Below are 14,682 nucleotides of genomic sequence, written 5' to 3'. Positions count from 1 at the left end.
GCCCAGGTAGGCTATTCCTCACCCCGCCACCATCAGTCGTACTCAGCATGGAAGCAAATTGAGACATTCATTGCCTTTCTCCAGGCCTTTCCTGCCAGCTCAAGCTAGGATGAGATCCCGAGCTCACCCCCGGGGAATCCGGAGTATTAACAAACACCCTGAATGATAATGACACAGACGAGAGGCTGCCGTTGGGGCAGGTCAACAGCGCTAACCTGTCACCTGCGGGCGGAGGCTGTGGAGGCGCGGGCTGGTTGGATCCGCGCACCACGCCCCCTCGGCCCGGGTGGAACGCGGACAGGTGCTGCCCTCCGGCGGCCGCGTCGGCGCAGTGCGACCACGCGCCGCGGCTGCGCAGTACCGCCCTCTGGCGGCTCCGCTCCTTCTTCCCATCGGCTTCGGCTTGCGGGCCTTTCAAACATGGAGGAGCCGGAGCGGGGGGCGAGGTCGGCTCGCGCCGGGAGCCCCGTGCGCCCGCCCAGTCCGCGGCTGGATGTCAGCTCTGACAGCTTCGACCCGCTGCTGGCTCTGTACGCGCCCCGCCTGCCTCCCATACCCTACCCCAATGCCCCCTGCTTCAACAACGTGGCCGAATACGAGAGCTTCCTCAGGACCGGGGTCCGGGGCGGCGGGCGCGGGCGCGGGCGGGCTCGGGGCGCGGCCGCGGGCTCGGGGGTTCCCACCGCTCCCGGGCCCTCGGGCAGGACTCGCCGCCGTCCGGACGCGCCCGCCCCGGACCCCGAGCGCATCCAGCGCCTCCGCCGTCTCATGGTGACCAAAGAGGAAGGGGACGGGGCCGCCGGAGCGGGCCGGAGGGGTCCGGGTCGGAGCAGGAAGGCGCCGCGCAACGTGCTCACGCGAATGCCCTGTGAGTCCGCGGGCTGGGCGGGAAGCGGGGCCGCAGCCGTCCGGAAGCTGGCGGCCGAGGGGCGTCTGCGGGGCGGCGGTGGCCGGGCGCCGGTCTGCACGTATTGGGGAGCGCCTTGGTGAAGATTTGCGGGAATCAGCGACTGTGGGGAGGATCTACTTGAGTAATGTGGGTTATGAGGGCGTGGGGAGGTCGCCTTGAGTAAGGAAGGGGCTGTTGGAGCAACAGAGGGAGAGTGGTAAGGCTGTAGTGGTGATAAGCCGTGGGAAAGGTCTGCAGAGGTAATCGGGACCCATGGACGGGTTACAGAGGTGATGAGCCTCTGGAGAGGGTCTGCAGGATTGATGGAGGAAGAGGACTTGGAGAGGTGGCGGGGGCCTGGAATCGGCTACAGAGTTTGGGGAACATTAAAGGGACGTCTACAGAGGTGATGAGACGTCTTAGAGACCACAGTGAGAGGTAAGGTGGGGCGGAATACCGGAGACGTTGGGGAGAGCACAGCCAATATTAGGGGAAGGAGAATATTTGGTCAATGGGATTTGAGGATGATCGGATGGACTGTGGGGAGATCTGTTCAGATAGCACAGGCGCATACTCCCATAACCCCTGTACATTAGTGACAGCTCCTTCTCTAGTGCGATAAGCAGAAGGGCTGCAGGGTCTTGATACATGTATGTTCACATTATTAAGTCATAAGTCCTGAAATGTAGCAGGCACAAAATACCACTAAAACACAGACACTGTTTTATAGTCATTCTGCCTGGATGGGTGCAGGACTGTGTCAGGCTGATATTACCATATGCGCAGGTTATTTTAAGTTCTAAAGGTGTAAATAGCACAAGGGAATTTCTTGGAGCCTCCTAATACATCCTTAGAGTAAAGCTGTAAACAGCAGAGGCTCTAATGTGTGAGTTAGGTATAAATGGAATAAAAACAGCCTAGGGTTATATCTTTTGTCATCTGGCAAGCAGTTCTGACATCTGCCCTGTGAACACAATGACCTACTTAGCCATTCAAAGCATCTATATCCTGATAATTAAATTGTTACATTATCGAATCACTGTCTTTTGGATGGAGAGGTGTGCTAAGCAAGGGACTGTCTGTTTCATTCCTAGAAATTCGTTTATTAAGAGAAACATCCTGAAACCCTGTGTGCTGCTACGTGTGTCTTTATTGGATGTCTTACCATGCCATAGCATGCCTGCCCAAGCTAGGATTTACCCTGGCTTGCTTGCCCGACTGTAACACAAAGACAGTCATGCATGTTCCCAAAATGAGCGCAGTTTGGGGGATCTTAATTTGCCTATGCAATTTGCTGCCATTAGGTAGTTGAAATGCACTCCTAGGCTCATTGCAACATTTATTTCTGTTTTACCAGTTATTGCTTTGCTACCAAGATTGTCAAGGGAAAGGAATATTCCTGCGTGTTCCTATGTGGTGGGTGTTTTTAGCTTTCCCTCTAGAGCACTTTACTGTAATGGTATGACAGTGTGTGAAGACCAGCTTTGCCAACTTCTTATGATTAAATATACCCCTGGAATCAAGATCTCAGAGAATGTGCCCTACATACTGAAATTCACCATGGCACTGTAGACAGTTGGGTGTACATGAGAGAAAGGTGATGACGTCACACAGAGTTGATGACCTTCAGAAAGCAAGAAAACAACAGAAACATGGGTGAGGATTGGATTTATTCAGGAAGGAATTCCTTCTTGAGGGTGAAAGGTGGGAGGAGGGTGAGAATCAGAAAACACTATTGGGTACTATGCTCACTACCTGTGTGATAAAATAATTTGTGCACCAAACACCAGTGACACACGATTTACACATGTAATGAACCTTTCATTTACCTCCTGATCCAAAAACAAAAGTTGAAAGGAAAAAAAAAATTAAGTATGTTTTATATGTATGCCACAGTTTTAATTAAAATATAATATGCCTATTCTAAACTCTGATCGGATACAGTTGCTCAGGAATATCAAAATATAGATACTAGTAAGATAATACTGTTGTGGGCATATACAAATGCTTTCCAGAAAAAATGCCTATGCATTTAAGAAAGCATAATCCTTTGCAAAATATTTACATAAAATGTAAGTTACATCAGGCTATAACAGCAAACAGAAGGTTTGTTAGGTCTTATCATCAATGAAACATAATGAAGAGGAACTACATTTTGTTGCTCACTTTAAAATTATGTATTTCATCAGTTCAGACTCTAGTTGCCCATCCAAGCTCACAGACAGGACAGTGTGGAAGCCTTATGAAAAACACAAGGAGTGCAAAATTAAGTATAATGGTGTTTTAACTGTAAAATATTTCACTTTGTGTCTGTCTCATAGAATCTCTTTGAATTCCCGTGTGAAATAGTCCTGTTCTTTGCCTTTCAGTAATAACATTTTAAAAGTAGCCAGGCTCAGTGGCTCACACCTATAATCCCAGTACTTTGGGAGGCCAAGGTGGGTGGATCACTTGAGGCCAGGAGTTCGAGACCAGCCTAGCCAACATGGTGAAACCCTGTCTCTACTAAAAATAAAAAAATTAGTTGAACGTGGCAGCATCCACTTCTAGTTCCAGCTGCTCAGGAGGCTGAGGCACGAGAATCCCTTGAACCCTGGAGGTGGAAGCTGCAGTGAACTAAGATCGCACCACTGCACTGCAGCCTGGGTCACAGAACAGATCTCTGTCTCAAAAAAAAAAAAAGAATAAAAGTATAGGAGGCTGTTGCAATACTCGGAATATTAAAGAAAAAAAACATAGGAGGAAAGGTTTTCATTATTATTAAGCCTAAGCCATCGTTAACACCACATTTTCTCCTGCTAAAGAACTCAGGCACAAGCTCTACTTGCAAGTGGAACGTAATTGCTTTTCCTCTGTTTTAACATTGAGGTGCCTATAGAGACAGTAAGACAGGACTAAAGAGCATTATCCTCTTTTCCACACAATTCTAGTGTCTCTATTTCTCCTTAGTATCGCAGCACCATGCCTGGCCCACAGTGGCTCTGTGGGTTTATAATTATGCTTCAAGTAAGCTTTTTCTAGCTGTATCTTTCACTGTGAAACAAACTGCTGTGTTCAAGCTCACGTCCTGACATTATAAAGCTTTAAGAAAAAGTGTTATAAATATATAACTTTATATATATAATTTGTTTTAGTTAGGGGTGTGTTGGTGTGCAGCATGTGCTGGTGTGAACAAGTGTGTGTGGTCAATCCAAAATGCATGTGACGTGCAGGGTTTGGCTCCTAGACCATTCTCTAGGTGAATGGCTTGTTTCCAGTTCCAAATTCAGTTCTCCTGTGGGGAGCCTACTCAGTCCTTTTACTCGCACACATCGTGCTGAGAAGGATTTCAAAACAAACCTGATTTATTGGGCCTCTGACATGATATCACAATTGAAAATTTGTTAGAGTCCTGTTGTTGTAGTTTACTTTGATTGCTGAAATAATTTCTCACAATATGGTTTCTTGATGTTTTTATTTTAATAAAGTGATATTCTTTGGATAACTTAGATTTTACTACCTGCAAATAAAGAGCAAGAAAATAGGCAGAGTCAAGAACATACGAGCCCTGTATGCAGCAGTAAAACAAACTCTTAAATTTGAACAGCATCCTGTTATACAGATGTTGCCAAAAGGGCATGAGTATGACTTACATAAAACCAAGAATAGGGGGACTTATGCTTCAAAAAAGGCCAAGGTTCAGATTCAACCTCGTCACTTTTCTTTCTTTTTTTTTTTTTTTTCTTTTGGGACGGAGTTTCGCTCTTGTTACCCAGGCTGGAGTGCAATGGCGCTATCTCGGCTCACCGCAACCTCTGCCTCCTGGGTTCAGGCAATTCTCCTGCTTCAGCCTCCCGAGTAGCTGGGATTACAGGCACGCGCCACCATGCCCAGCTAATTTTTTGTATTTTTAGTAGAGATGGGGTTTCACCGTGTTGACCAGGATGGTCTCGATCTGTTGACCTCGTGATCCACCCGCCTCGGCCTCCCAAAGTGCTGGGATTACAGGCTTGAGCCACCGCGCCCGGCCCCTCGTCACTTTTCTTAGCTCATTGCAGCTATCTCCAGTGCAACTAAGGAACAGTCTCAGATGATGTCTGCACCACACTGCTCTGTGTGTCTGTATGTGTGTTTAGGCCAGTTTAACATAGCATCACAATAGAGGAGACACCGGTGTGCCTTTGCCTGGTCACTGATTCAAACATTGTGCTTTAAACCTGTCATGGCACCCTTCTATAGAATTGCAACTAAAACTGTTTTCAGAAAAAAGAAAAAATACTTTTCCATTGCAGACTCATAAGGTGATTGTAACAGTTAGTGGTTTCATTTCTCTGGGTCCTTGGTAGGTTATAGAATCTGGGGAGCTGTCTATGCTCTAATGAGCTAATAACTTTGTATATTTGAAGATATATATGTAGATATAGTTTTATCCTTAAAAAATTTTTTTTTTGACTAGGTGGTTGTGAAGGGTAAAGCAACTCCATCTTGAATGTCAGTCCATCATGTTGACTTCTGAGTAAACCCAGTTCTGAGAAGGCCTCTAAGATTTCCAATTTATCTGTTGTTCCTTATGTAAGAGCATGTACTGTAAATCCTCTCCTTCTGTCAGAACAACCTTGATGTTCCCTTACTTCAGTTGTCCTACACATCCCTTCTGAATCAGCCTTTCCCATGTAAGCCCTGCATCTGGGGATCATGGCACGGGGATCCACCATTTTGTCTTGCCGCCACCAGAGACACAGACACGGCTTCTATTCATGCATTCCTGTTAAATATTTCTTTCTAAAGAAAACAGGAGTTCCTGTAAGAGGTAAGTTTTAGGCCTTTAAAGAAGGGCATGACTGAGGACAGTTATTTTAAAGTGAGGCTACTATGGTATAATTTACATGTAGCAGGAGAAGGAAGAGTGGAGCTGAAAATAACCTGGATTTGGAAGGACGTGGCAGCAGAGAAGGGGATTCAAAGAGTAACTTTCTCCAAGGATAAGGCATATGCTTTTTTCTGTCATATTTTGTCATAGAAACCTGACTCTCATCCATTTGGAGCTTGCCACAGAGATGGCTGGAAAGAGAATGTGTACTCTCATTCAGTTTGCCGTGGTGGTTTCCTCTAGTGTTGTGCTAGTGTTGTACTTTTGATCACACAATGATCCAAAGAGTGCAGTGCTCCCTGGAATTACACCTTATTAAATCTCTGGAAGAAAAAATTCAAGATACACATTTGAGAAAGACTAATTGAAAGACCTGAATTTGGCATCTATTTAACTGGCATAAGAGACTATTGTTAAGATACCTGCTTGCCCTTTCTGTTTTAGAGGTGTGGGAAAGAAGTAATGTCCCTGTTTTTCTCCAAGTTAGAAAAAGAATAGTCTTTCCATTCTTTATGTAAACGTACACATCTGTAGGGCGAGGACAGTATATATGTATGTGTAGGAAAGGAAATAATGCAGGCATATGATCAGTTTCTAAGAAATTGAATTATTGGGACTTAGTCTTGAAATCTACAAGTTAACTATCTTAACCTCATTTTATGAATGAGGAAATTTGGAGCTTAAAGAAAAATTTATTCACCAGGGTCACAAAACTAGTTATAATGACCTGAAAGTTGTTTACGGTATTTGATTTAATATGTCTTATAACACATATGCAGATATTTGTATGTGTGTGCGCGTGCGCGCACACACACACACACACACACACACACACAAACACCCTTAACTAGTAAATGTACAAAGGACTTTAAAATACTGCTAGAAAAGAGGTAAATGGGCCGGGCGCAGTGGCTCAAGCCTGTAATCCCAGCACTTTGGGAGGCCGAGGTGGGTGGATCACGAGGTCAAGAGATCGAGACCATCCTGGTCAACATGGTGAAACCCCGTCTCTACTAAAAATACAAAAAATGAGCTGGGCATGGTGGTGCATGCCTGTAATCCCAGCTACTCAGGAGGCTGAGGCAGGAGAATTGCCTGAACCCAGGAGACGGAGGTTGCGGTGAGCCGAGATAGCGCCATTGCACTCCAGCCTGGGTAACATGAGTGAAACTCCGTCTCAAAAAAAAAAAAAAGAAAAGAGGTAAATGATGATGGTCAGACTAAGGTTCTCATGGTCTTTTCCAAGGTCGGTGTTTCATGTTGCTTCCAACTCTGGCTTATTGCCACACCTTTAATATGATATAAACTCCTCCTGTTCATCTGCTAAGTCATTTTCTTCTAAGAATCTTTTATTAATTTATCACAGCCATCGTTTATAAGCCAATTCATGACAGAGGGATAAGGTGGCCTCAGGAAGAACCAATTTAGTTATCCAAATGGAAGTGTAGGGCCGTTCTTTATGCCACTAGAAACAAAGCAGGAGAGCTTTTTTATTTGTTTACTGTCAATGGCAAATATTCTCTATACCAGACTTCTAAGACTTGATTAAAAAAAAAAAACTTTCTACAGAATTTTGCCTTGCAAACTTGGGAAAGACCAACACTGTGTACACATGAGAAAGAGAGAGATTAGTGGGGCGTGGTGCATGCCTGTAGTCCCAGCTACTCAGTAGGCTGAGGTAGGAGAATCGCTGGAACCGGGCATGTCAAAGCTGCAGTGAGTGTGATCGTGCCACTGCACTCTAGCCTGGGTGACACAGTGAGACCTGTCTCAGGAAAAAAGAATGTGTGTGGTTTTCTTTTGGGAGGTTTTATATACCATAGCCAGCATAATGTGAGAGAGAAGTTAACATGAAATAATAAAAATTCATCTTTGCTCCTACGATCTGAGAATAGAATCCTTCATAATAAATGCTGAAATTCATAGTCCCAATATTCTTCCCATGAGTCGTTTTCCTGCTCTTTTCACATGATGCTTATTAGTAGTGCTCTGGGAGCCAGATACTCAGCAGGTGCCTTTTACACCATCAGGGCTTGGGCTCCAGCCAGTGCTTTTCCTCCCAGGAACACTAGTGACCCCAGAGAGCTTGTGCATGGAGTAGCTTTGGTGGGGTCAAAGGCCTTTCTTTCTAACAGGATTGCACATGTTTAAGGGCAGAGTGCACAGTTTGTTTCCTTTGAACATGTGAACAAGGTTTTTGGTTTTTTAGAAGACTCAAGCTGGATATGTGATTCATGAGTTGTCTTAAGACACAGAATTGAGAAGAATCTTGGCTGTTAATGTATACATTTAATGTGTGGGTTTTTTTTTTCCCCAAAAAAGTTTTTTTTTTTTCTTTTAAAGACAGTCGCCCTCTGCCACCCAGGCTGGAGTGCAGTGGCAGGATCTCAGCTTACTGCAACCTCCGCCTCCTGGGTTCAAGACATTCTCCTGCCTCAGCCTCCTGAGTAGCTGGGATTACAGGCATGGGCCACCATGACCCGATAATTTTTGTATTTTTAGTAGGGGGAATATTCACCATGTTGGCCAGGTTGATCTTGAACTTCTGACCTCAGGTGATCGCCCACCTCAGCGTCCCAAAGTGCTGGGATTACAGGCGTGAGCCACTGTGCCTGGCCAACCCAAAAAGTTTTTAAATGATAGTACATCTTAGAATTAGTGACATCATGGAATAAAAGATATACCGGTAGTGAACCATTTAGCTAATATCCATACATATGGTTTATCCACATTCTGTTGGAATCTAGTCTCGTTTCGTTGTGTGTTGGCCGTATAAGCCATGTTGCCCACTGGAACTTCCTGTTCCGATAGTGAGGCTGTCATTCCACCACATGGCCTCATGTTGCTGGCTGAAGTTGGGTGGTCTTGGCTATTAATTCTGGAAATGAGGGCAGGTGTCCATACTGTCCTGACTGTTCTTTTCTTGTTTTAGTGCATGAAGGTAGCCCTCTGGGTGAACTCCATCGCTGTATCCGGGAAGGGGTGAAGGTGAATGTTCACATCCGCACTTTCAAGGGACTCCGGGGCGTCTGTACAGGCTTCCTTGTTGCATTTGACAAGTTCTGGAATATGGTAATTAAGCCTTTCTCAAGGGGCTGGAGAACCTCCTACAGATTACATCTATATATTTAAAGGACCTGAGTAACCAGATTAAGTAAAACCAAAAAATAACTTCTCAGAAGAACTAGAATTTTGGCATACTTTTGGGCAACAAATAAAGGCCTTTTCATTGCTTACTTCTCCAGGCAGTGGCTCTTAACTGGAGTGATTTTGTTCTTCCTTCACTCCCAGGAACATTTGTCAATGTCTGGGGACATTTTATCGTCACCCCTGTAGGAGGGGGTATTACTGACATCTAATAGGTGGAGGCCAGGGTTGCTGCTAAACAGTCCACAATACACAAGATAGTCCTTCAACAACAAAGAATTATTCAGTCTGAAAGTCATTAGTGCCAAGGTTGAGAAACCCAGCCTTAAGGACTAATTATTTATTTTATCAGTTTAGTAATTTTAAGCTGATTTTCTACCAACCATTCTTTTATTAATTTAAAAACATTTATTGACTTCCCACTTTGGTTGAACCCCATGCTAGGCGCAAAAGTTTCAGAAAGGAACTTTCACTCTACAGGACATGGGAAGGTAAATAAGGATAGAGATGAAGCAGACATCAATAAGCAAAGCATTTTGCATGGTGGGTTTTTTTGTTTTGTTTCTTTGAGAAGGAGTTTTGCTCTTGTCACCCGGGCTGGAGTGCAATGGTGCAATCTTGGCTCACTGCAACCTCTGCCTCTCGAGTATCTGGGATTACAGGCATGCGCCACCATGCCCAGCTGATTTTCGTATTTTTAGTAGAGTCAGAGTTTCGCCATGTTGGCCAGACTGGTCTTGAACTCCTGACATCAGGTGATCCATCTGCCTCTGCCTCCCAAAGTGCTGGGATTACAGGCATGAGCCACCATGCCCAGACATATAGTGGTTTTATAATGAGGGAGTGTGCCACACTTCCTAGCCTTCTAGAGGCTGTCTCTTTTCTAGACATTTGCAGGAGAGAAGGGATATGTAACAGCACAACATATTTGAGGTAGTTAAGAACCACTAGGTCGGGCCCAGTGGCTCATGCCTGTAATCCTAACACCTTGGAAGATTGAGGCAGGCAGATCACCTGAGGTCAGGAGTTTGAGAGCAGCCTGGCCAACATAGTGAAACCATCTCTCTACTAAAAATACAAAAATTAGCTGGGACTGGTGGTGCATTCCTGTAATTCAGCTACTCAGGAAGCTGAGGCAGGAGAACCTCTCAAAGCCAGGAGGTGGAGGTTGCAGTGAACCGAGCTCGTGCCACAGCATTCCAGCCTGGGTGACAGAGCAAGACTATCTCAAAAAACAAAACAAAACAAAACACCAGAACTTTCTGGTGTTTCTTTTTCATATGGTCTTCTGTCTCCAACTTTCCCTTTCCCTGTGCTTAATCCCCATCCTCCTGGATAAGAACAATAGTTGCTAACATCTATTGAGTACCTGTTATGTGCCAGATACTATACTGAGGGCTTCGTATATTATCTCAATGAATGAGTTGTGGGTACTATCATGTTCCATTTCACAAATGAAGAAATTGAGTCTAGAGAGACTAGAATATTGGTCCCAGATAACACTGTTAGTAAGTGGAAGTATCAAACTTTTTCCTCAGTCTTTCTAATTCCTAAAACCATGTTTTCAACCATTATGGAATTTGAATCCTAGCTTCAAATCCTAGACTAGGATTTGAGTCCTAGCTTTACCACTTGGTAACCGTGTGACTTTAAGCAAGATAATTTCTCTGAGCCTCAGTTTTCTCATTTCCAAAATGTAGGGGAAAATGTTTTATTATGATAATTTTACCTTTGAAGGAAAGAATTGAAGGGAATGTATTAGACGATAGTGGTGATTATAACAATACTGTCAGATTATGCTTGTAGGTGATTTATATTTTTCAAAGGAATTTATCTTACATATCTCATTTGGTCCTAACAGCTGTCCTGTGAGGCTGCTTTCAGTGATGAGAACTCACCAGTAATTCTGTGTGTAACCCTAGTTAATCTCTGTTAATTGCCTTCATAAGACATAGAAACTGGGCCGGGCGCGGTGGCTCAAGCCTGTAATCCCAGCACTTTGGGAGGCCGAGGTGGGTGGATCACGAGGTCAAGAGATCGAGACCATCCTGGTCAACATGGTGAAACCCTGTCTCTACTAAAAATACAAAAAATGAGCTGGGCATGGTGGTGCGTGCCTGTAATCCCAGCTACTCAGGAGGCTGAGGCAGGAGAATTGCCTGAACCCAGGAGGCGGAGGTTGCGGTGAGCCGAGATCGCGCCATTGCACTCCAGCCTGGGTAACGAGCGAAACTCCGTCTAAAAAAAAAAAAAAAAAAAAAAGACGTAGAAACTGAGGAGGGTAAAGAAGCAGTAGTGTTCCTCAGAGTGTGGTCTAAAGCCATCCTGCGTCAGAATCACCTGGGGTTTCTGGTCAAAGCAAAAGGTGCCTGGGCTTCATCCCAGACCTACCAAAACAGAGTCTCCAGCAGCATAGCCTTGGGTTCGTATTTTAATAAACTTCTAGACATTCTTGCACACTGAAATTTAAGAGCTGCTACCATGCAGTCATCAAGGCCCTTACCATTCATAGGAGAAACTCACCTTACATGGTGATAGCAGCTTCAAAATACACAGAAGGTACCAGGTTATCACCATTTTCCTCTGCCCAAGAGTCACCTGTTAAGTTTAGTTCTGCTCTGAATAGATGTTATTCTGCCCCTTTTTTTTTTACCCTAAAAAAGCTATACAAATAATGTGTTTAATTCTGTCTCATTTTTTTTCCCTTTGGGCTGTTTCTCTAGGCACTTACTGATGTCGACGAGACTTACCGAAAACCTGTCCTAGGCAAAGCATATGAACGCGATTCTTCACTGACTCTCACTAGGGTAGGCAGTTTCCCCCTGACCTCCTGAGTAGCCATCATGCTTAGGAATTAGGATCCCTGAGCCCAGTGACCAGGATTTCCTAGAGTGAAATCTCTGTTGCTATAAAACAGCTGTGCCTGTACCAATGTCTTCATTAGTCTCTCTTCATGCTTCCAGCGAATCTCAAATGAGTCTGTACCTGTAACCTGCATGTTACTTGAGCAGCAAGTTGTCTCTTACAACACTTAAAGTCTTTCAGCTTTCTACCACAGAAATAAGCCTTTTCACTTGACATATGTATTATCTGCGTTATGGCTAGAAATAGGAAATTTATTACTAACTTTTAAAAAATTGCAAAGTAGGCTGGGTACAGTGGCTCACACCTGTAATCCCAGCACTTTGGGAGGCCGAGGCGGGTGGATCACAAGGTCAAGAGATCGAGACCATCCTGGCCAATATGGTGAAACCTCATCTCTACTAAAAATACAAAAAAAATTAGCTGGGCGTGGTGGCGCATGCTTGTAATCCCAGCTACTCGGGAGGCTGAGGCAGGAGAATTGCTTGAACCCAGGAGGCGGAGGTTGCAGTGAGCCAAGATTGCACCACTGCACTCCAGCCTGGCAACAGAGCGAGACTCCGTCTCAAAAAAACAACAACAACAACAGAAAAACACTTGCAAAGTAAGGAGTCCACAGAACATAATTAAATAATTTGGTCTTTTTTTGCATGTTGAAAGAGGGTGTTGAAGGCTAATATTTATCATTGTTTTCTTTATAGCTATTTGATCGGCTGAAACTTCAAGATTCCTCCAAGAAGGAAGCAGATTCTAAGTCTGCAGTTGAAGATTCCACTCTGTCCAGATACTCACAGACATCCACTTGGAAGTTGGCTTCAGTGTGGGGAAGAGGAGACACTGACCGGGGCTCACACAAGCGTTCCCGTTCTGTCCCTTCTTCCCTGCAGGCCTCTGCAAGGGAGGAGTCCAGGTCAGAGCTGTCAGGGAGGACTACACGGACAGAAGGTTCCAGTGTGGGAGGTACCTTTTCCAGGGCTACCACCCTTTCCAGAAGCCAGTCCCGTAAGAAAAAGCGAAAGCCCAAAGTGGATTACCAGCAGGTATTCACTCGACACATAAATCAGATTTTCATTCGAGGCGAGAATGTCCTGCTGGTTCATCTTGCACAGTGAACAGCTCAGCCTGAGCTTTGGTTTTTAGAAATAAAGTGCATGAATTGCTGCTGTATCCTAGTATCCCAGTGAAACTCTGAGTTGGAATGATTCCCTCTGGTCCTGCCTATGCAGAGGACAGAGCAGCCTCAGCCCTCTGGAAGGTGAGCTTAAGGGGAGGACAGGCCTTGGGAGGGCAGGTGTATGCATTAATATCAAGGCAAAAAGCATACATAGATACATGCATCTGATTTGGTGTCCTGATTTACTTCAGACCCTGAAACCAAACAGGTGATCCTCCATTAGGGGTGACAATATGAGTACAATTTACTTTTCAGAGACTATAGGGGAAAAAATAGTCTCAAAAAGAAGTATTCCATGTCTAAAAGCTAGTGCCCTGAGTACTCATGAATTCGATTCTAAGAGTAGCGGTGTAAATTGCCTTGGAGCTCTGCATCCACATCTTCTAACTAACCTTTGAATTTTGCCCAACATGTTTCTCTCTTGATGAAGAAATGAAATGTACTGTCTTTGAATATCTACAAGATCTAGGAAAGTTACCAACTTACTTAGGGGTGAAATTTGGATAGGCGTTATGCTCAAAAAAACCAGCAATGAGTGCTCTGTTTTGATCCTTCTTATGATGGAAAGGAATATAGGAATTCCTCAGTCTTCCCCTTACCAGAGGTAGCCTCTGCAAATGGCATACCAGACGGGACTCTAAGATTCTTATGTGGTGGCTTCTTGTCCTTCTCTCTGACTTCTGTGGCATGGTGCTAGCGCATGTACCCTGTGGTGTTGGCCCTCTGTCCGTAGCGTGAACTGTCCTGTGAGCTTTATGTCAGGAGACTGTAACCTTCATGTCCATCTTCAAAGAGTTCTGCATTAACTCGGTAATACCTGTCGCATGGCTGAGAGTCCCCTTTCCAGACAGGGCCAGCCTTGTGTACAGTATCTTTCAGAATATGGTTTTACCATGAAACAGGGGTGATAGATTTATTCCCTGTGTCAGGCCAAAGAAGTTCTTACAAAGTACAGTGGGTAGTGTCTAAAGGGACACTTTACTCACAGCCTGGCTTGAGTAACAGGAACACCACCGCACCCACAAATACTTCTACTTGAATCATATTCTATGCTTTTCAATCATTGGTGCAGAATAGGCAGCATCTTGACACAGACTGTTAGGCAATATTGATTTTTTTGTTTTGTTTTTATTTGATTTTATCTGAGATAACTTTGTTCAAGGTGAGAATAAGAAATAGCCAACTAGTTAAAATGTATGAAAAGAAAACGTTCCCCTGCTGTATTTGTTGTGTAACATAAGTAAGCCTTCTGAGAAGCAGGGTGAATAAAGTTTAGGGAGCTGGGACACCTGGTCCTTCTGCTAGCTGGACCACTGGCTCATCACGCAATGAAAGGTGAGCAGACTTAACCCCTCTGTGCCTCAGCTTTTTCCCCACAGACACCTACCTCACAGGGGCATTGAGACAAAAACATAAAGGAAGGCATTTTACAGTCTCTTAACATGTTTAAGTGCCATGAGTAATTTTTCCTGACCCTATTTCATAGCTTTGTAAGAATTCTGTGTCTTATGAGCAAGGCAGGTGCAACATAAAAAAGTAATCTTAGTTGTCATAGTTATGGCCCTGTTGTAACTGTCTTCAGAAGGCAGCGATATCTTCTGGAACTGTTCCATATTCCATACCTTCTTCCTAAGGGACAATAGAAGTTCTCAGAAGAGTATCTTCAGTAAGAGGAGAGTAACCTTTTTTTTGCTGCTCCTGCTATATCCCAGGTCTCACCCTTTTCTGATCATTATCAGAAAGAATCCCCTAAACTTTTCA

General features: G+C 44.5%; 1 protein-coding gene across 1 annotated transcript; it reads left to right on the top strand.

Annotated features, from left to right (window-relative positions):
* The first annotated feature begins 370 nt into the window (after positions 1-370).
* On the top strand, positions 371-14,332 carry LSM11 (LSM11, U7 small nuclear RNA associated). The gene is made up of 4 exons (XM_032259544.1): positions 371-868; positions 8,671-8,810; positions 11,609-11,692; positions 12,449-14,332. Exons 1-4 carry the CDS (start codon positions 421-423, stop codon positions 12,857-12,859), a joined length of 1,083 nt encoding a protein of 360 aa, XP_032115435.1. The 5' UTR covers positions 371-420; the 3' UTR covers positions 12,860-14,332.
* Positions 14,333-14,682: the final 350 nt, after the last annotated feature.

The sequence above is a fragment of the Sapajus apella genome, unplaced genomic scaffold (assembly GCF_009761245.1).
Source record: "Sapajus apella isolate SASKATOON/1434 unplaced genomic scaffold, GSC_monkey_1.0 scaffold110, whole genome shotgun sequence".
In the NCBI taxonomy this organism is placed as follows: domain Eukaryota; kingdom Metazoa; phylum Chordata; class Mammalia; order Primates; family Cebidae; genus Sapajus; species Sapajus apella.
Note: the sequence above shows the minus strand (reverse complement) of the source record. Positions and strands in the feature narration are given on the sequence as shown.